General features: G+C 48.0%; 1 protein-coding gene across 4 annotated transcripts in view; it reads left to right on the top strand.

Moving 5' to 3' along the window:
• Window positions 1-21,469, top strand: part of LOC140393895 (T-complex protein 11-like protein 1) — a 57,884-nt gene extending 36,415 nt beyond the window's left edge. Inside the window, exons 7-11 of one of the 4 annotated variants that reach the window (XM_072480492.1) lie at window positions 87-256; window positions 2,315-2,496; window positions 11,816-11,979; window positions 12,552-12,813; window positions 18,438-21,469. In XM_072480492.1, coding sequence (XP_072336593.1) covers window positions 87-256; window positions 2,315-2,496; window positions 11,816-11,979; window positions 12,552-12,781 — 746 coding nt within the window. In that variant the 3' untranslated portion in view covers window positions 12,782-12,813; window positions 18,438-21,469. Of the gene's footprint in view, window positions 1-86; window positions 257-2,314; window positions 2,497-11,815; window positions 11,980-12,551; window positions 12,814-16,168; window positions 16,770-18,437 lie in introns of those variants that run through there. The other 3 variants (XM_072480493.1, XM_072480494.1, XM_072480495.1) reach the window with 3 other exon arrangements.
• The last annotated feature ends 144 nt before the right edge of the window (window positions 21,470-21,613 follow it).

Consider the following 21,613-nt stretch of genomic DNA (forward strand, 5'->3'; position numbering starts at 1 on the left):
AAATTCCCACATTCATCAGACTGAGCCAGTGTAAGAGCAGTTTCCTATCATGCCATTGTTACCTTTATTCTTCTCCCATTTCTCAGATGCTTTGGAGCACACCACTGCGTGGCTGAAGGCAGCAACTGAAGAAACTGCCAATTCAGTCTCACCATCTCATGGTAACTGTCCAGCAGTGGTAAGCCCCACGGTGGTGCTGAATCAAGGCTTCATGAACCTGCTGAAATGGGACCAGGACACTGACAATTATCCAGAGGTAAGCTCTGAGTCACCAGCAAGCAGAATGTGCCCATTCAAACGTTTTACGGATGCTGTGCCCATCACCTATTGTTGAAGCCATGTTGGGGCATGCAGATATCCTGCTCTGGACTGCAAGGGGCAAGTACCCTCAATAAAGGCGAAGAACCACAAACTGACATGATAAACAAGGTGCCACCATGGACACAGCTGAAGTGCCGTGCACACCACCACTCCATTTCCTCATTTAAGATGTAGCAAGTGTGCCATTTTTTCTCTGCTCCTCGTTCACACTTATGTGGGACGTCTCATGCCTCTCACTTGGAATCTCTTTGATCCCGACATGACCTGACAGCTCCACATTATTGTGTGAATGCACATGTTAACTTCAGCAGTGTAACAACATGGAAAAAGGATGTCTAATGAGACGGCAAGGGTGTGCACTGCCTTGGTAGGGCAGCCTCAGTCCAATTGGTTTGCATGTGCGGAGCTAGTTTGTGATGACAGTGATGGAACTGTGCCCACTCCTCGCCCACCTTCCTCCATTCAGTCACACTCTGCCATTGTTCTTGTACACAATTCAGATTGACAGGTCAGAGGTTTTTGTGTGGCTTCAGGACAAGACCAAAAGGACAAGGCCTAGGGTCAAACTCAGCCCAGTCTCCTGATCAAATTGAACAAGCCTTGGCAGCCCATGTTTGCTGGTTGAGGGTGAGGCTGGCCCCATGACCTTTTGCCCCATAGGGCCTTGGAAAGTGCAAGGCCATCCCTGGAGACAATAGGTGCCAGGCTCCATCATACCTTCTGCACAGTCACTCCCGAATGGCCATCAGAGATCAGAAAAATAAACACGTTGGAAAGAAATAAAATAGAGTCTATTTCACAATTGACTTTTGCAATTGGCAGTTGTCAGCAATGAAAGTGAGACTCACTCTAAGTAAAACAACTGTGAATGGGTTTCCTGATCCCTTGTCAAGAGGCTGAGTTGTTTGTCTCATGCAGATCATTCCACCAACAATTCAAATTCAAAATAGTAATTAAAGTTCAGATTTATCTTGATGATAGGATTGCTTCAAGTCATTTATTAAGAGTCAATGAATAGCACCATCTGCATCTGAAACTGGTGATTCCGGAGGCAACTTCACACCTGCCTATTGTTAGTTCCTTGTTTCCCCGCTGCCCTGGTTTTGTCAGATTTCAACACCCTTCCTCCATGAAGAGGCGTCAAAATGAAATTCTTTGTTGATCCAGATGGGAGAGGAGCAAAACGCTGAGGTGGGAAGAAAATGATTAAAATGGAGAAAGGAAAACGCACAGGGCGGCACAGTGGTTGAATGGCCTCCTTCTGCATTGTAGGGATTCTAGAACAGATACCTGTGAGTGAGTTAAACCGGCCTCCAAAATATAATTGAAATCTACTCGCAATTGGGGTACTTGATCACCACTGTCTCTGAAAGAAACTCGGCACAAGATGCACTGCTGTGGGTTTAGAGAGTTCCAGATTGTGCTTTTTCCCCAAAGATGGCAAAAACTTCGCTTCTCACCAAGATTCCTTACATGGGGAAGAACACATCTAACCGGTCCGGCCAGCTCAGGGTTTTTGTTCATGTTGTTCTTATCTCCGTTCTTTTCCTGAAGGTGCAGGGACACAGCTCTTGGGTGCTGACAGAACTTTCTGTATCCTGACCAAGTGGCCCTTCACGTGCGAGTCTGTGCTGTGGGTGTTAGTGAGCTATTCGCAGATCACAGCAAATACCAGTCCCAACGTGCACCCTGCATGTTGTCCAGCAAAGGTCACTCAATGACAATCTGGCATTGGGACCTGGGCTGGCTTCCCTCCCTACGCATGTCCTCATAGCTCAAAGTCTGCCTGGGCCTATCCCAATGCCTGCAACCGCGGTGCTGGCTGGTTCTGGTTAATCATTACAGACAAGGACTCAAAGCAATCTTAAATGACTTATCACTTTAAATGAGCCAAATCCCTCAATCCTACTGTTTAGAAGTGATTTACTGGATGCCATAGTCTTCCTGTTGACAGACAACATGGACCAACACATATTTTTCCCTCCCCACACAGACTATGCTGATGGACAGATCTCGTCTACAGGAGCTGAAGCAGAGAGTCGATCAGCTGACCCTGGTGGCCTCCATCTTACTGGTCACCAGTAATACAGCAGGAGCAGCCATTTGTGGTTTGCCTGGGTTTGTAGATAAAGTAAAGCAGGTCACTTGTGCCCTGTTGGATGGGCTGAACTACAAGTAAGTTAATCTGTGTGACCACCTGTGTCTCCAGGAAGCGACAGCAGAGGCAGACTATATTGAAGCATATTTTTCAGCGCTTGCTGTAATTACAGCTCTGCTTCTTCAGTACACTCAGGTGGAAATGTTGCAGAGTGAAAACAACTCTCGGCTGCGAGTTTAGACAGACATATGTGTGGTCCGCTATCTCACAGTAAATGGAAGGCTGACAGCTGAATGTACAGCATTGCTGGTTTCAGTCTTGTCCTCTTGTATCATGATCAAATGGTGGATTTGGAAATAGGAGGCCCTTTCACCCCGTTTGATTCCATCATGCCAGAAGACTAATTCTACAGCCTTTCCCTTTCAGCATTTAACCACCTGTTAAATGTCCAGTCCTGGCCCCCCTCGCCATCATTCAACACATTCCAGCTTTCAATCATCCCCAATGTCTCGAAATCCTTCTGAGCTTGGGCTGTTTAATCTTGCCTTCTTTAGATACACAGTGCTGTATTCTCTCTGACTTTCAGCCAAAGGCCTTGATATCCTGGCTCACCTTCTTTGATAAGGCTTGTATATTAATAATCCCGCTGCACCTGATCTGGTGATCACAATGGCTCTACTTTTGTTTAACAAATGCAGACAGTTAACCACAGGAAAGGTGCCATTTTGAGCTTTTATACCAAGAATGCATTGCCACATTCATTCGCTTTCAGGGCTATCGGGCATTCAGGAGGGTAAAGCTAAAAAGTATGACTAAAGGTTGGCTGTAACGGGCTGAGAACCAGTCCTTTTATTGAACCTTTGAAACACTTTACCTTAGAATTGTTTGCCCTACATTGATGGGCACGGGATTTGCATATATATATAAAACAAGGATACGTGATTGTTCAGGACTATAGATGTGTTTTAGGTGCAGCAAGCAGAGTCGGAAGACGAAAGGCTGAAATGCTGATCAAGAGGTTTGACAGGCTTAAGGATATATATCAGTGGTGGGCAAACTGCGGCTCATCTGGGTTCTCAGCGTGACCGACTAAACATTTTGTTGACTGATGCCCATGCATAGGGTTGCCACTTTCCGCTGATTTCCATTCAAGTAATTTTTTTCCTATTGGTATGATTGAATTGGTACATACAGAAAGTAAGGGCTAGTGAAGTGAGGTGCAGACGGATTGCTCACAACATTGGCTTTGAGAACTGTGGTTTCTCTCTGCGCGCAAAATATTTCTTTTATTTTTAACCATTTGAAGTTGACAGTTTTATTAATAAGTAAATGATTAAGCATTTTCTATTAACTTTTATGAAATATTCAACGTGTATTAAATGTATTTAATCGTATTCATGGTTAAATCATGGTTAGTGAACAAGCCCCGATTTCAATCTTGCGGCCCACTGAGATGAAGGAGGGTCACTCGTGTGGCCCACTCACTAGACTAGGTTGCCCACCACGGATATATATAGTCAATAAGGCACAGGAGACCATTCAGCCCATGCTGATTCTCCACAGAGTAATCCAATCACTCCCATTCCTCTGCTATCTCCCAATGGGATAGTTCCCTCAAGTGCCCAGACAATTATACATTATCTCTGCTTCCACCATGCCAGTGAGCAGCAGGTTTCAGGTCATTAACACTCTCTGTGTACAAAAGGTCTTCCTCACATCTTCCCCAACATCTCTAGCCCCAAACCGTAAATCTGTGTCACCTAGTTCTTGTACCATTGGCTAATGGAAACAGCTTTTCTTTGTCTACCTTATTTCGGCCTGTTACATAAGGGCAGAATACAAAAGTCTCATAAAAATCAAGAAACGTTACAAAACTGAACCTCACCAGTGCTTACTTGCCGATAACTAATGTGGCACATCCTGATCCTTTGGTGCTTACCAGTAATGAGATAGTAAATGGAAGGATCTACAGCTGTTTTAGAGTTCTGGGGCGGGGTTCTCCGTCCCGCCAGACCCCGCCGGCAGCAGGATTCTCTCTTCCCGCAGCTGGCCAATGGGGTTCCCCATTGTGGCCACCACACGCCTTCGGGAAACTCACGGGTGTGGGTGCGCTGCCGGCGGTCCGGAGGATCCTGCCGACGCAGAATTCCACTGATGGTTCTTTTTATCTTTTTCTGAATTGTCGAGGAGTTGGTCCTGTTTGTGCCCCAGATCTCAATTCGGCTCGTACTAATAAACCAATCATCCAACTGAGTGTAAAGGAAGTGGACAGTATTGAGAGCACAAAATACTGGAAATACCCAGCAGTTCAGGCAACAGACGTGGAGAGGCAAACAGAGTTAATGGACTGAATTCTTCGAGCAGGGGAGAGGTTTCACCAATAGGGCCTAGAGTGGGAGCTGATCAGGCGCTGGCAGGATGTGGGACCCTATGAAGGACTTCTACTGGCGGTGGCTAATTAAGTGGCCGCCTGTCTCTGGGACCGCCTTGCAATTAGGGATTGGGTCTCGCTCCCTGAGCTGCTGGCCCAATCAGATGGTCAACAGCCTCGGCACTGCCACTGTTAGAGGCCATTGCTGAGACTACAGGGTGAAGGAGAGAGCACCTCCATGACTAGATGCCCTCAAAGGTAAAGTGCCTGTTTTGTTGACCAGCCAGGGCAGATGAGCCCTGGCAATGAAGGTGGGATTGGAGGCACCATTAAGTGGCAGAGCCATAGCCATGGTGACAGCTATTACCGTTGAGGGGGCCTCTCCAATGCACATGGAATAACTGTAAAAGGAGGACACCAGGGAACTTGCTGGGAGGCCACCAACATTTATCTGGCAATCTCTCCACGGAGCAAAACCCTTGCTGCCGACAATAGAATGCCAGTGGGGGTGGGAGATGCCCCTTACTTGGGCTCTTAATTGCCCGAATTAACTGCTGGAGAAACTCGGGCCTCTGGCTCCTGCTGAAGGTAAATGCCATGCTGGAGGGAAGGTGTCCGTGTTCTCTCCTGTCTCTGGGCTGCTAAAATCCAGCCTAAAGGTTTATCTCAATGACCTTTCGAGCTGTGTTGATAACCAAAGAAACCAAAATGGGCACTCACTCCTGGGAAAATGGATACCTGGATATAAACCCTGCTTCACATTTCAATATAAATGAATTTCTCTTCTGTTTTGCACAAAAGTTTCAAAATAGGAATTATTTTCACTATTTGGGAGGTTTTGTTTTAGGAGATTTCTCCCAGAATCTTTCACATCTTACTGCTACTTAAACCACGTTGCCAAATCTCCACAGTGTTCCGCAAGCCAACAGCTTGGATTTATCATCAGATTTTTACTCATTCCTAAAACCTTTCTACAAACATGCATGAGGGGAAAGTTGTCTTCATTCTGAAATTCTTGCCAAATTATTCCCACACATATCAATTTGGGAAAATGTTAATTTTACCATTTGTTTTGTCTGTTTTTCCCCTTGTCCCTATTTTTAAGTTCTTCCTACCTAGAAGAGAACAAACAGGAAGTCACACAGCCAATAAATAACAACACCCACCATGGCGTTCCCCTCCACCCACCCTGCTTCCCCTGTTTTTACCCCCCACCCACTGCTGACGTCTTAACTATCCGAGAAGAAGTCAATGAACAGCATCCATCTCCGGATGGACGCTCTTGAGGTGAACTTAATCTTTGCCAGCTTCAGGAATTCCGCGAGGTCACTTACCCACCCCCCCCCGGTTTCGGCAGCCCCGAGCCCCTCCATTCCAACATGAGCTGTCTCCGGGCTACCAGGGAGGCAAAGGCCAAAATGTCGGCCTCTCTCATTCCCTGGACTCCCGGGTCTTCCAACACTCCGAAAACCGCCACATCTGGCCTCGGGACAACCTTCTTCTTCATTACGTCAGCAAGCCCCTGCCAGAATCCCCCCAGTTTCAGACAAGCCCAGAAAATGTGGACATGATTCACGGGCTCCCCTGCGCACCGCCCACACTTATCCTCTAACCCCTCAAAGAACCTGCTCATTTTGGCCACTGTAACATGCGCCCCAAGGACTAATTTAAATTGAATGAGGCTGAACCTCGCACACAAAAAGAGAATGCCACCCCCCCCGGGGCAAACCTGTGGTTCGGACAAATCGGTGTCCAAACCTAGGCACCCTCCAACCCCAGCTGCTGCCGCCACTGTCCCCACACCCTCAGGGCTGCCACAACCACCGGACGTGTGGAGTACCTTGCCAGCAAGAACGGCAGCAACGCTGACAACAGTGTCCCTAAGCTAATGCCCTTACAGGACGCTGCCTCCATCCGCTCCCACACTGACCCCTCTCCCACTACCCACTTCTTAACCATTATATATTTGCTGCCCAGTAGTAGTTCATTAAATTTGGCAGGGCCAGCCCTCCCCCACATGCCCCTGTTCCAGCAGCATCCTTTTTACCCCAGGAGATTACCCCGCCAAAACAAACCCTGAAATCAGGGTGTTAACTTTCCTAAAAAAGGCCTTTGGGATAAAAATCCTAAATTGGTGAGCCAACATCCTGCTCGCCTTCTCCCCATATTCATACACTGCACCACTGGCCCTCTGCAACTGCCACACTGCCTTCCCCATGGACACCAACCCGAACTCCATCTGGAGCTTCTGCCGCTCCTTCAAAAAGCCTGCCTCCCGAGTATGTCCTATTTACCCACAGGATCTCCTGCACCAGCCTTGCCATCTCTGCCCGCTCCATCCTGTCCCTGTGAGCCCAAAATGATATCGCTCCCCGCTGACCACTGCCTTAAGCACCCCCCCATAGCGTGGCAGCCGATACCGCACCCGTGTCATTCAGCTCCACATACCCCCGAATGGCAGCCCTTACGCGCTCGCGCACCTCGTCTGCTAACAATCCCATGCTTAATATCCACTTTGGGCTCTGAGCACCCCCCCCCCAGTCCACTTGCAGGTCCACCCAATGCGGCGGGTGATCGGAAACCACAATCACCAAGTACCCCGAGACGGCCACCCCCACCAGCAGAGTTTTATCCACCACAAAGTAATCGATCCGCGAGTACACCCTGTGCACACGGGAGAAGTACGAAAATTCCTTCGCCCTCGGCCTCCCAAACCTCCATGGGTCCACCCTCCCGAACAGCTCCATGTACCCCTTTAGCTCTTCCGCCACCCTGCCCAATCACGGACTCAACCCGTCCAATCTCGGCTCGATGACTGTTTTAAAATGCCCCCCCCCCCCCCATAATCAACCGGTACGAGTCCAGGCCCGGGATCTTCCCCAACACCAGCCTCATGAATTCGACATCATCCCATTTGGGGCATAAACATTCACCAAGAATGCTGGCATCCCCTCCAATTTCCTGGTCACCATCACAAACCACCCCCCCCCCCCCCAGATCTGCCACTATGCTTCCCACCTCAAACGCTACCTGCTTATTTATTAGCACCGCCACACCCCGCATCTTCATATCTAACCCCGAATTAACAACCTGCCCTACCCACTCCTCCTTCAGCCTAATCTGGTCCCCGATCTTCAAATGCGTTTCCTGTAGAAATGCCACATCCGCTTTTAAACTCCTCAGGTTTGGGGACACGCGCGACTGTTTGACTGGCCCATTCAGCCCCCTCACATTCCATGTGACTAGCCTGGTCGGGGGTACCCCGACCCGCTCCCCTGCCGATCAACCATTCCCCTTCTTGGGCCAGCCCTTAGCTTGCGTCCCGCAACCCGCCAGGTCTGCCCTCGGATGTCCACTGTCACCAACTCCCTCCTTATTGCACTTTGACTGCCCCATCCCCATCAGCAGCCCCCTTCCCTCCTCTGAACAAAACAACAGTCCCATCCCACTCTAAAACTCTAACCACCTGATCACCCCCCCACTGCACTCCTGTGAACTAGCTAGCCTGGCAGCCCCCGCCCACGGCGCCAAACACCCTACCCCCCACTGATTGCCCTACGCCTTGCTTGCACTCCACCATGGTGCAAACAACAATAACACTGTAAAGAAGAAAAAAAGGTACACTCACCCTCCACCGTCCTCCGGCCTCCCACCAAAGAACCCCATGAAAAAGCTAAACAGCCCCTAAGAAAAGAGAAGTTCTCCCCTGGCCATCACCCAAAATAAAAGAACCCGGCACAATACAACAAAAGAGGGGCAGGGAGAGCCACCTCACATTCCCTCCAGTTCAATGTCCTCCCTCTCCTGCCAGTTCATCGTCTCTCAAAAACTCCATTGCCTCCTCCATGTTCCAAAGTAGTATTTGCTGCCGCAGTGGGTCACCCAAAGGTGGGCCGGGTACAACATCTCAAACTTCACCCCCTGCTTAAAGAGGGCAGCCTTGACCCAGTTGAATCCGGCTCTCCTCTTTGCCAGTTCCACGCCCAGGTCCTGGTATACCCAAAGCCCGTTGCCTTCCCAGGTACATCATCTCGTCTGCCTGGCCCACCGCAAGATCTTCTCTTTGTCTAGAAACCGGTGCAGCCTCACCACCATCGCCCTAGCCGGCTCATTTGCCTGCGGCTTACTCATAAGCGCCCTATGCGTCCGATTGACCTCCAGGGGCCCCCTCCCCCATTAGCTTCTCCATCATCTTGGTCACAAAAGAGCCTGCGTCCGCTCCCTCGATGCCCTCGGCACCCCCACTATTCTCAGATTCTGCCTCCGGGATCAGTTCTCCAAATCCTCCACTTTCTCCTTGAGCCGCCAACGAGGTAAGCTGCTCTTCGTGCTCCCCCATTGCCTCCTCCATTTTCTGGATCGCCTGGCTCTGGGTCTCCAGCCTCGGCTCCACTCGGTCGATCCCCGCTTTCAGCGGGTCTACCACCTTCACCAGGCCCTCCTGAGCCTCCCCCCTCTGTTGGCAGAACGTTTCATTCAGAAAGTCAACCAACTGGTCCGCCGACCATTGGGTAGGTAGGGCTGACCCTTTACCTTCACCATCTTCCCCTGTGCCGAATGAAGAGTTTCTTTTTCCTGCATCTCCTTCCTTCTAGACCCACTTCTGGTCCGTGGACACATCCACCATGTGTGTGACCATTCACATGGCCGCCACCGGAAGTCACCCGGTTGCCATGATTCCTGTTTAGCTCTGTTTAAAGAACCATCTGGCTTTTGTCATTTTCACCCATTTGGATGGGGAATTGGAAGCCATTTTGTCTCTATGTCACAAACCCAGTTGAAGCTTTGATCTTTAGTGCCTCAAACAGCTGGCACTTTGATTTTGAATCCTGAAGAGGTACAAACATACGAACAAGGAGCAGGAGGAGGCCATTCAGCCCCTCGAACGTGCTCTGCTATTTGATAAGATCATAGCTGATCTGATAGTAACTTCAAATCTGCATCCTGCTTACCCCCAATAATCTATCAAATTATTCAAAATTTTGCTTCCAAAGACTCACCACCCTCTGAGTGAAATAAATTCTCCTCATCTCCCTTCTAAATGGGCAACCCCTTATTTTCAAACAGTAATCCCTTCTTCTAGATTCTCCCACAAGGGGAAATATCGAGCGCGATGCACCTGCCATGTTGTGCTCTCGTTTGAATATGCCGGGTGAGCTCTCTCACGGACCTTCCGACGGTCTTCGCGCCTCATGGGATTCACCCAAGTTCCGCGGAAGATTCCGTCGGAATCTGAAACACGCCCATAAGGGTGTTGACAAACTGTGCGCGCGAAAGCCAATTTTAAACCGGCAACACCGGGTCCACCGGCCTCTCCAGCGAGGCTTCAGCCGTTCAGCATGTGGACCAGGCGGAATGGCACCCGGGCGGGTCTCCTCGGCCATCAGAGGCACCTGGATGGTCAGGGTAAGTGCAGCGTGGCTCCCTGGCCCTCCCCCCTGGAACATGGGCATCTTGGCATTGCCCAGCTGGTACTGTGGCACTACCAACCTGTCACTCCCAAGCTGGCAGGAGCACTGCCTGGATGCCAGGGTGGCAGTGCAAGAGTTCACGAGTGCAAGGCGACACTGCCAAGGGCCAGGGTGTGAGGGGAGCAATGCCCATGAAAGGAGGGTGGAGTATGGTTTGAAGGATGGGGGTGTGCAGGGCAGGTAAGTAGGGGCCTGTGGGAGGGGTTTTGGGTGGGGGTCCTGGAAGGGAGGCGGTGCTGTAAGGGGGCTTGGGGGAGGCCTGAAGAGTGCGGACCCCATAGGGGGTTGTCCTCACTTGGGGGGTGGGGGGAAGTGCCCATATGTGTGGGGGGGACCTACGAGCTCATTTAGAGATCGGGACACCCTATCAAAATGTCGGCCCGATCTTCCCCATTTTGATAGGGTGTCCCGATCTCGGAATTCAGCTCCCCAGTGCTAAAGAAAATTCTAAGTGTGATGTGAAACTCCCAGGGCACAAACAAGTGACAAAGTGCTGGATTCTTCTGCCCTGCCCGCCGCAAGATCGCCATGGGGGAGATGCAGACAATGGAAAAGTCTATTGACTCAGGCAGGATTCTCCGATCGCCAAGCGGGCGGGGCCAGGGAACCCCGTCCAAAGTGTTGTTGAATAGCGGTGGGGAACTTGCCAGCAGAGCCGGCGGAAACTCCCCAAAAATCCCGCCACAAATTAACTTAGAATTTTGGGGAAGAATCACGCCCATCCTCTCCACATTCACCCTGCCAAGCCCCCTCAGGTGTCAATCTAAACTCCAGTGGATAGAAGCCTAGCCTGTCCAACACTTCCTCATAAGACAACCAGGAGCGAAATTCTCTCATCACGGGGCTATGTTCCCACGCCCGTGCGAAAACGGGTGCGAATCACTCTGGACTTTCCTGGAGGAAGTAAGAGTGATTCCCCATTTTGAAGGAGGCCAACAGGGCCCCGGGGGTCCCTGCACTTCCGGCCGCGGGTCCGCGCATGCGTGTGGCGGTCGCCAGTGGCGGCAACATGGTGGAGCCACACAGCGGGCTGGCCCCAACAATATAGGCCCCCCCCCACCCAGATTGCGCGCGCCCGCCGATCAGTGGCCCCCGATCGTGAGCCTGGCCGTCCTGGAGCCCCCCCCCCCCCCCCCCGGGTGACGGATCCCCCCGACCCCCACCAGGGCGGCCGCGGACTGTGTCCGCAGCAGCCACTCCGAGTGCCCGTCGGGTGGAACCATGAGTGAACCACGCCGGCGGGAACTCGGGTAGTTACCGGCGGAGGATCGCCGTGGGGGCCGCTTTCAATGGCCCCCAACCAGCGGCGTGTCAACCGCACACGCGTGATTGGTGCCGATTCTCCAGTCGCCGGAGAATCACGCTCCGGCGTCGGACCCGATCACGGATCTGAAGCCCCATTCTCCGCCCCCGCGCCGAGCCCGATTGCGGTGCGGATGCTCGGAGAATCCCGACCCAGATGTTCCGCGATCTAACCAAAAATATCCCTCTCCATCTAAAAACATGTTGAAAGATTTCTGTTTTGTTGTTCCTGTTAATCTCCACGATATTCAGGTTAGAAGAAATTCTAGTTGCAGTTAGTGACCAGATATACAGAGAGGTCAACAAGTCACTTCCTGAACATGGGTGCACTCCGCTGACCAGTGAACAAGAAGCCATTTTAAAAGGACAAATCCGAAGCATTACACAGAGAGGCAATGTCATCCAGAACCTGATAGGTAAGTCCATTGTACAATTTTCAAACTAAGCCAAGTACTCCGAGAATGTGTCAGTGGATCGGAGACCATTTAAAAAATATATATTTTGTTCAGGAATTTGCATAAACAACACAAAAAACAAAACACATGAAAGCAGAAGTAAAATTATGCAACATAAAAAATAATCAACACCCACTCACCCCCCTGCCATACCCCCTCCTCCCTCCCTGCCTTCCCCATTTTAACCCCCCCTTCCCCTTGAGCCATTCTCCGCCCAATTGCCGTTCCCGATTTTGGGGTCGAGAATCCCGCCCCATGACTTGGTGCCATTTCCCTGCCTTTCCCTGCACATTATTCTGTTCAAGTAATCATCGAATGCCCTGAACAATGCCTCGATTAAACCCGCCTCTTCCACAATTTATATAGAAACCCGTTTCATATATTAACTGAGAACAATTCAGACTTGAAAATATTTATAGTTTGTTTTATCATCTCCTGCACTGTCTGCTAGACTACGCCTATCTCGGCCCTATTCTGCTGACTCCATTGTATTGTTATTTCACTATTTTCATTGTCCAACATTCTATCTGCAGGTGGGCGGATCCACTCATACCTGAAGGGTTTTCTCAACTTTCCCAGTCCACAGAAATGCCTCCATGTTCTCCCAGGGGGGCTTGCACCAATTCAGGCAGAGCTGAAGGAGATTGGCTGCACTCTCAGTCGTGTACTGCACCACAACAGGATGGTGTTTGGACCCTATTACTCCGGGATTCTGGTGAAGTTGCTCTTCATGGACAGTGACGCCGGGATGGACTCTCGCTGAGTCTGAAAGCAGGAACTACGGTAGATCATAGGGTAAGGACCAAAAATGTTAGAAGTGAACAAGCATTAGTGTGATGCCGTATTTTAACCCTATCCTTCTAGTCAACGTGCAATTCTAGAATTACATAAAATGCTCAGGGTAATTAAAAATTGTCCCTGGTTTTATCCAAGAAACATAAATCACATTAAACTCAATATTCTGGTACTTTAACAACTATTGGCAATCATTAATTTCTTTTTAAAATTTACCAATTATGGTGCAATTTGGTGTGGCCAATCCACCCACACTGCAGATCTTGGGTTGTGGGGGTGAGATCCACGCAAACACGGGGAAAATGTGCAACTCCACACGGACAGTGACCTGGGGCCGGGATCGAACCTGGGTTCTCAGTGCCATGAGGCAGCAGTGCTAACCACCATTCCCAGCAATCATTAATAATCTTTGAAAAGAAAACTTGTTTTTTTTTGTTTTCCGTCCCTTATGTCAGATTTCCCTGTACCATACATTGATCATGGACAAGAGGGCAGTCTATTCCCAGCATTACTCGAATAACCTCCAGAATATGTGAGAAGATAGAACCATAGAATTGTTCAGTGCAGAAGGAGGCCATTTGGCCCATCAAGTCAGCACCAACCCTCTGACAGAACACTCAACCTAGGCCCACTCCCCCACCCTATCCCCGTAACCCTGTAACCCCACCTAACCTGTGCATCTTTGGACTGAGAGGAAACCAAAGCACCCAGAGGAAACCCACGCCGACATGGGGAGAAGGTGCAAACTCCACGCAGACAGTCACCCAAAGCCGGAACTGAACATGGGTCCCTGCCGCTGTGAGGCAGTAGTGCTACCCATTGTGCCATGCTACTTGTGGGCTAATTGAGCTTATCGGCTTTGGGAACCTTTGCCGTGGTTTCACCTTGTTATATCTGGACTCTAACACCACCTTTCTCACCCACAGAATGTTGTACTCCAGAGGGCTCTAGATGCTCAGTTGTTGACTATTTCAACAGAGAGTTATACATTTTCGAGTAGGAAGGGAATAAAGGAGATACGACAGGAAGGAAGAGTTAAAGTGGAAGATCTGCCCTGATCTTATTGAATGATAGAGCAAGCTCAAAGGGCCGAGTGGCCTACTCCTGTTCCTTTTGCTCATATTCTGATGGACCTTGGCAAAGGCATTCAAGGTTCATTAGAATGGTTCCCCCCCAATCATAGTATGAGTGAAGCTACTACATTAACAGATGTTATTATTGACCTTCATAGATAAAGCACATCCAGTAAGTGTTATTTTTACTGGGATAAGAAAGGAAGTGACAACTGTGTGTTTCATTAAATAAATAACTCTCTTCCATTCTGCAAGGTGCTCCCAAATATCTGGCATTCAATAAATACTGTGTTCTGACCCATTGATCCTGATTACTGTACTAAGATTATTTAGTTGTGGAATACTGGGCCTGGCCCATTCACCTCTCTCTTTTCCCCATCCCCCACGCTCCATGATGCTAGTGAACAGCCTTTGGACATCATTCCACATCTGAACTAAATTAATACCAAGATAGTAGGTATTTGTAGCCGGAGCCCTGCATCGCATTGACTGTTTGATCCCCTGTTTCCCTTTAATAACAGGATGGATGAACATGTTCAGTTTTCACTCATAGAATTTAATCCCAAGTGGCATTAGAAAGTCACCCAAAGGGGCGATCCTGGATGCCTTCGATATGTTATATAGAATAACACTGGGAGAAATCCTGTAGGAGCCCGCTCAAGGCTTGTTTAAAATTATAATCTATTTCAATATTTTTTTTATTGGAGACTTTTAAAGTTTGGTTTAAGTATATTCATCGGATGCCATCTAGTGGTAAACAGAACTTGTCCAATATTCTACTGTTGGTCCCACCAAATTACAGAGCTGGCAGTGCACAAATGAGCACACAAGCTGAACTGACACTGCAGTGCAGTCCTGAGGGAGTACTGCACTGTCGGACGTGCTATCTGTCAGAAAAATCTTTAATCCCAAGCCCCATGCGACCCTCTCAGGTGGATGTTAGAGACCCCAGGACATTGATCGAAAAACACAATGCTGCACACCCTGGAAATCCAAGACTTCTCCCAGAATCTATCGGCCTCATCGCGCTCCCGTTTGGGCGCGTCGCCACCGTTAGATCGTGCCCGTGAACTCTGTTTCTCTCTCTTCGCAGAAGCTGCCTTAGCTGCCGTTTTTTTCCAGAATTTTCTATTTCTATCTCATGGCAGTGTTTTGAAGATGAACAGGGCGTTGTGCCCAGTTTCCTGGCCAATACTTATATCGTTCAACCAACACTAAAATAACTTATCTGGTCTTTATCACATTGCTGTTTACGAGAACTGGTTGTACACTAATTGGCTCCACATTACAACAGCAACTGCATTGCTTTGGAAAAAATAAGTACTTAATTGTCCAGAAAGCACTTGGGGGCACACTAATGCTTTATGAATGCCACTATTTTCTTTTGAAAATTAATTTACATGAAAGATTATTTACTGGGGGTGGAGTGATTGCTTTAATACAGCAAAAGACCAGAAGTCATTCTGCATAAGCAGACTTGCCAAACAGCACTAGGAAACATTGGTAACAGCAATGTTACAGATTTACAGATCATATATCCTTGGGGGTGAGCAGATTCGGAGACTGAAACCGGAGTGGCTTTGTACAATCGCCCGAAAACCAGACACAAACCCACTCCCCATCCATACAACATCAGTGGGTGGGGGGAGGGGAAGAGGAACGAAGAATAATTATAAATGAGCGGTGCCGTGATTCGCTGGGGAAAGTTGTATAACTCGATGGTCCAGTGAAATGTATTTAACATGTTACAAAAAGTCTGAAGTTAACTCGCTGCCCAATTATGGGCGATCCTTCTGCCCACAGATTGAAGCTTTTTTTAAACTGAGGCCGCACCAGTAGGTGGCATCAAGTCCAACAATATGAACATTTTTGAACTGAATCTTTCACACTAACCTGAAGGAAATAGCAGTCAGTTGTAATCCAAGACACTACTTCCAAATCGAAAATATAAGTTTTGACATATTTTGCATTGTGACAGGATAGAAAAGGATATAAAAAGTTATTATTAAAGTGTTGAAATTTATAAATACACCCTGACAAATAACACTTCAGTTCTACAATCAGGATAGAAGCATTTCATGTAACATGAGGTTGCAATATTGAGCACATTATATTGATCAAACAATGCAATGTTATTTCTGTTGTGACATCTTAGTCTGAAGGCAAAACAACAGCATTACAGAACCAGGCAGATCATTTCTTTCCCCAAATTGTAACAGCCCCTTTAAAGCTTCAATGAAAAGCTCCTAACTGAAATTCTCATCTTCTATTTGTTACTAAAGCTCAACCTCCTGACTGGCCCTGCAGCAAGAAGCCACTAGGAGGCAGACGTGAGCATCATCCAGTTGCTGACTGGTGAGAAAGCTGCAACTCGTCAATCCCATCCCCCTCCCACCCTCACTGGTACAATTGGGAACATACGATGTAGGAACATCAGAGGCCCAATTCAGGATCTTGCCCCTGGGGTGTCAATGTATGTCACTTTGCAGTTCAACTGCAAAAAGACATCTGCTGTACTGGATAGTTAACAACACAGTTATAAACACGTCACTAGACTGTTCTGAATATATCAAAGAAAATACAGATGATTAAAAATTATTTTTATCTCCTCCGTGGTTCCGAGTGCTTAATATGGATGTTCACAATTCAAAATGACACAAAATTGACAGTGGTGACCTATAATGTGGAATAGATCATTCAGACCCTCATGTTGTGTCCGAACCCTGTATACCTGCTGTTTATTTCCCCTTAATATCTTTGGCTAGCAAAAATCTGTTCATCCCAGACATAAAATTAGTCAGTGAGCTGCTTTTTGTCGGTCTGCAATTCTACCACCCATTGTTCATTTCCTAACTTCTCTGCGGAATGGCCTTGGCAATGATTTTAGGGTTATATATTCATGCCATAGTCTCTCCTACCCGTGGAAAGAGTTTAGCTTTGGTAACCTATCAATTTTTTAAATAAATGCTAAAAGCCTAAATCAGATCACCTCTTAAATCTTCTGCATCCCAGAGAATATAAGCCTAGTTTATGCAATCTGTCCTCATCATTTAATTCATGGAGCCCGAGATACCTTCTGCTAAATTTGCACTGCATTTCCTCCAAGGCCAGTCTGTCCTTTCTACGGTGCAGTGCCGCAGTACTGCGGATATAGTGCAAGCAGAGATTTGTACACTGTCGATAAACTTCCTTCCCTTTATATTTTAGCCTTCTAGATATAAAGATGAATATCTCTATTAGCCCTTTAGATTTTTTTTGTACCTGACCACTATATTTTAGTGTTCAGTAGACATGGACCCCTGAATCTCCTTTGACTGTCCTGCTCCTAAATTATAATTATTTTTAAAAAAATACTCAGAGTCTGGTGCAGCACGGTGGTGCAGTGGGTTAGCCCGGCTGCCTCACGGCACCGAGGTCTCAGGTTCGATCCTGGCTCTGGGTCACTGTCCGGATGTGGAGTTTGCACATTCTCCCCGTGTTGCGTGGGTTTCGGCCCCACAACCCAAAGATGCATAGGATTGGTGGATTGGCCACGCTAAATTGCCCCTTAATTGGAAAACATGAATTGGATACTCTAAAGTTTAAAAAAAATATATACTCCGATCTATCTATTTTTGGTTCAAAATGAATGACCTCACACTCACCTGCATTCAAATCCATCGGCCACTGTTTTGTGTACTCAAGGTGTCTATCACTGTATGTCTCTTCGTAATTTTATGCTCCCGTTTGCATTGCTGGAGGTCTTGTGGCGCAGTCGGTAGCATCCCTGCCTGTGAGCCAGAAACTCCAGGTTCCAGTCCCACCCCAGGATTTAATGGCCAAGGAAGGTGCCGTCATAACTCGGCCAAACAGGTTGAGTATGCCAACCTGCAAAATTCTTCCAAACACACTAATGGCTGGCAGTAAGTGTGCGAAAGACTCCTGGTCAGCCACGTTTGATGTGGAATGCCGCCCCTCAAGCTGTAAGCCCCTGGTGACAGGCGAGTGACCTGTTCCAGGAATAACTAGCAATGGAAACAGATGAAATTCTACCATAGTGCACCATTAGGTGCGGAAGGGGGATTGGAATTTGTTTTGCTGATTCTATCACCAATCCTTGTATCAATGGCAAATTTGGATATGTGACTCTATTATGTTATTTAAGGTATTAATAATAGCAAATAGTTGAGGTGCCATTACTGACGCTGGGAGGATTTCCTTCCAATTCAAGTCCACTCGCATTATCTTTATTTTCCATCTTCTACTGCACAACTGATCACTTGACCAGGTCAATAATTTGCCTTCCATTTCATTTTTTTGAATAGTTTCTTATGTGCAACTTTATCTGCATAATAGCGCACAGAATTATTCTGTGTAAATTAATGGAGACATTCATCTCAAAGGTTCACCTTAGAAAGGTTAATGCTGGTGCAAAATAGTAATTTCACATCAGCATTAACCTGTTCAAGTAACAGTAATTGTACAAAAACACTTAAAACTAGCTACACACTGTCACATGGCATAATCTTGAGGCTGTAGATTTTGAACAATTATTTGTGATTCTGCTTTCAGTCCAGTGCTTGTACCAGCAAAAACCAAGCAATTCATCTTTTAACGCGTTGGAACTGTGACCTTCTCTTATCACAGCAAGTCTACCCATGCTTGAACGCCGATAAATCATCAAGAGGAGCTGTTAGAAAGCAACCCTGCCTCACAACACACTGCCTTCTGCTAAGAGTGACTCTGGCTTAGCTCCCACCCTGCTTCTTCTGACCTACACTTGCTGGCTCTGATTGGAGCAGGCAATGAAACAGCAGCTTGTAAATATTTTAATTGCACTATTATATTTTTAATAAGCTTGCGTGAGGTGATAAATAGATTCTCCATATGGGGTAAGAGAGAGAATCTCGGCACCACTGAGTATCAAGGGATGCTGCGTAATCAGATTCAGAAGACAAATCTATTCATTGATTTTGTTTTGAACTATTAATGTTGGCTTTGCTTATTGCCTCATGTTTATTTCATTGTTCTTAGATCTCTTGAAGGTTTTACTGCATGGATTAAAAATTGGGAATGCTGGATATCTGAAATCAAAAGGGAATTTCTGAAAACAGACTGCAGACCCTGAAGGGGGAAAGATCCAGTTCAGGTTTAGGATGTGATTTCTGATCAGGGTGTGGATCCGGATATGAATCGCATTCAGGTGAGGATCCGGACCAGCATTCAAATGTGGATCCGCATCGATATTTGACTCTGGACTTGGACCGGCATCCAGGTGCGACTCCGGATCCGGACCGGCATTCAGGTGTGACTCTGGTTCAGCATCGGTATTTGGCTCTGGACCTGGATCAGCATTTGAGTGCGGCTCCTGATCCGGACCAACATCCGGGTGAGACTCCAGATCCGGACTGGCATCCGTGTGCGACTTCGGATCCGGACCGGCATTCGGGTGCAACTCTGGATCCGAACAGGCATTCAGATATGACTCCAGATCAGGACCGGCATTCGGGTGTGACTCTGGATATGGACTGGCATTCAGGTGTGACTCCGGTTCAGCATCGGTATGTGGTTCTGGACCCAGACTAGCATTTGAGTGCGGCTCCTGATCCGGGCCAACATCCGGGTGAGACTCCAGATCCGAACCAACATTTGGGTGCTTCTCCGTATCAGAACCGGGATTCGGGTGTGTATCCTGACTGGAATTTTTGTGTGACTCCAGATCCGGATCCGGCATTCGGGTGTGACACCGGATCTGGACTGGCTTTCAGATGCAACTCCGGATCCGGCATTCAGGTGCGACCCCGGATCTGGACCAGTATTCAGGTGCGATTATGGATATGGACCAGCAGTCGGGAGCGAATCTGGACTGGCATTCGAGTACCACTCTGGATTCCGACCGGCATTCGGGAGCAACTCTGGATCCAGACCGGTATTCGGGAGTGACTCTGGATCCGGACTGGCAGTCGGCAACGGCTCTGGATCCGGACTGGCAGTCGGCGACGGCTCTGGATCTGGACTGGCATTCAGGAGTGACTCTGGATCCTGACTGGCAGCTGGCTGTGGCTCTGGATCCAGAATGACATTCGAGAACGACTCTAGATCTAGACTGGCATTTGGGTGTGGCTCCGGATCCGCATCGGTATTTGGCTCCAGATTTGGATCAGCATCCGATTTTGGGAACAGTTCCTGATCTGTTTTGGATTTCCGGTGTGATTCCTGATCAGGATCAGATTCTGTAGCATAGTGGTTAGCACAATTGCTTCACAGCTCCAGGGTCCCAGGTTCCATTCCCGGCTTGGGTCACTGTCTGTGCGGAGTCTGCACGTTCTCCCCGTGTCTGCGTGGGTTTCCTCCGGGTGCTCCGATTTCCTCCCACAGTCCAAAGATGTGCAGGTTAGGTGGGTTGGCCATGCTAAATTGCCCTTAGTGTCCAAAATTGCCCTTAGTGTTGGATGGGGTTACTGGGTTATGGGGATAGGTTGGAAGTGTGGGCTTGGGTAGGGTGCTCTTTCCAAGAGCCGGTGCGGACTCGATGGGCCGAATGGCCTCCTTCTGCACTGTAAATTCTATGATTCTGTGTGTAATATTTGGTCCGGTTGAGGATTTGGGTGCAGTTCCTGATCAGGTTCAAGGCTCGGGTGTAATTCCCGATGAACCTGGAATGCCAAAATTTGTTTTTCCTCTTTTCAGATGCTGCAGATATTGTTTTCAGAAGGTTCTGTTTTTATTGCACAGTCTTAGTGTAAATATTGTTGTCCGACTATAAACTGTTACCCTGGCAAAGTTCCTGATCATAAGAGCTGTGGGATTTTAATTATGAATGTTATTAGCTACAGCGTATGTTAGCGATTGTTTTTGTTACGGTTTGTATACATAATGGACTGTATTCGTTAAAGGATTGTAAACTTGGCACTGTTTGATTTTCTTGCTCCTTGTCCCAGTTTATCCTTTGTCACTGTCCCGCTGTCAAAGACAGGCAACCACTCAATTGCTGCTCTTTGCCTGTTTCAATCTGGACACCAAGAGGGACATCAGGACAATTCAAACAGACTCCTGCTGCTTCCTCTGACCTTCATTCAGTTCCTGCTCCTGGTGCCTTGATTCAGGTGGGTGCAAAGACCAAGAGCTGGCCCTTCACAGCACACCACACTTCAGCTGCTGTATGCTTTCCACAGCAAATTATCAAAATGAGCACCCCAACCATACCACGGGCGTTCAAGGCCATCGTGCCGCAGAAGTCAAGAGGAAAAAGACGACCTATATTCCCATTCAGAAGGAGCTGACCGATCTCTCTCGCCTCTCGGCAGCCAGTAAATGGAGTGTGAGCCACCAATGTCGCCGCAGTCTGGGAGCAAGGCACCTACTTCACTCACAGACCGGGAAATATATGTGACACTGGACTTGCCTGGGGAAGGGACAGAATTATGGATTTTTCCATTTTGAGTGACCCTGGGCGATTGTGAGCATTCTTTGTACAACGGATACCTTTTCCAGCTGTCTTACTCCGGTGCTATGCAGAAATATCTCAATCATTGACACTTGCTTTTTGAAAAAAGGAATTCCGTTTGACTGAATTAAACCAAATTAAGCTTGTTTTTAACGAACTGAAGAGCAAAGCAAATCTATACTGATTACAAAGAGGTGTGCAGCCGAGGTGCTATGTACCAAGATAATTATACCTACACTGGAATTGCTCAATCCACACAAGCACGAATAATGTTAAGATTAGTTGGGTATAAGAACAGGAT

Source organism: Scyliorhinus torazame, chromosome 17 (genome assembly GCF_047496885.1).
Source record: "Scyliorhinus torazame isolate Kashiwa2021f chromosome 17, sScyTor2.1, whole genome shotgun sequence".
NCBI classification, from domain to species: Eukaryota; Metazoa; Chordata; class Chondrichthyes; order Carcharhiniformes; family Scyliorhinidae; genus Scyliorhinus; species Scyliorhinus torazame.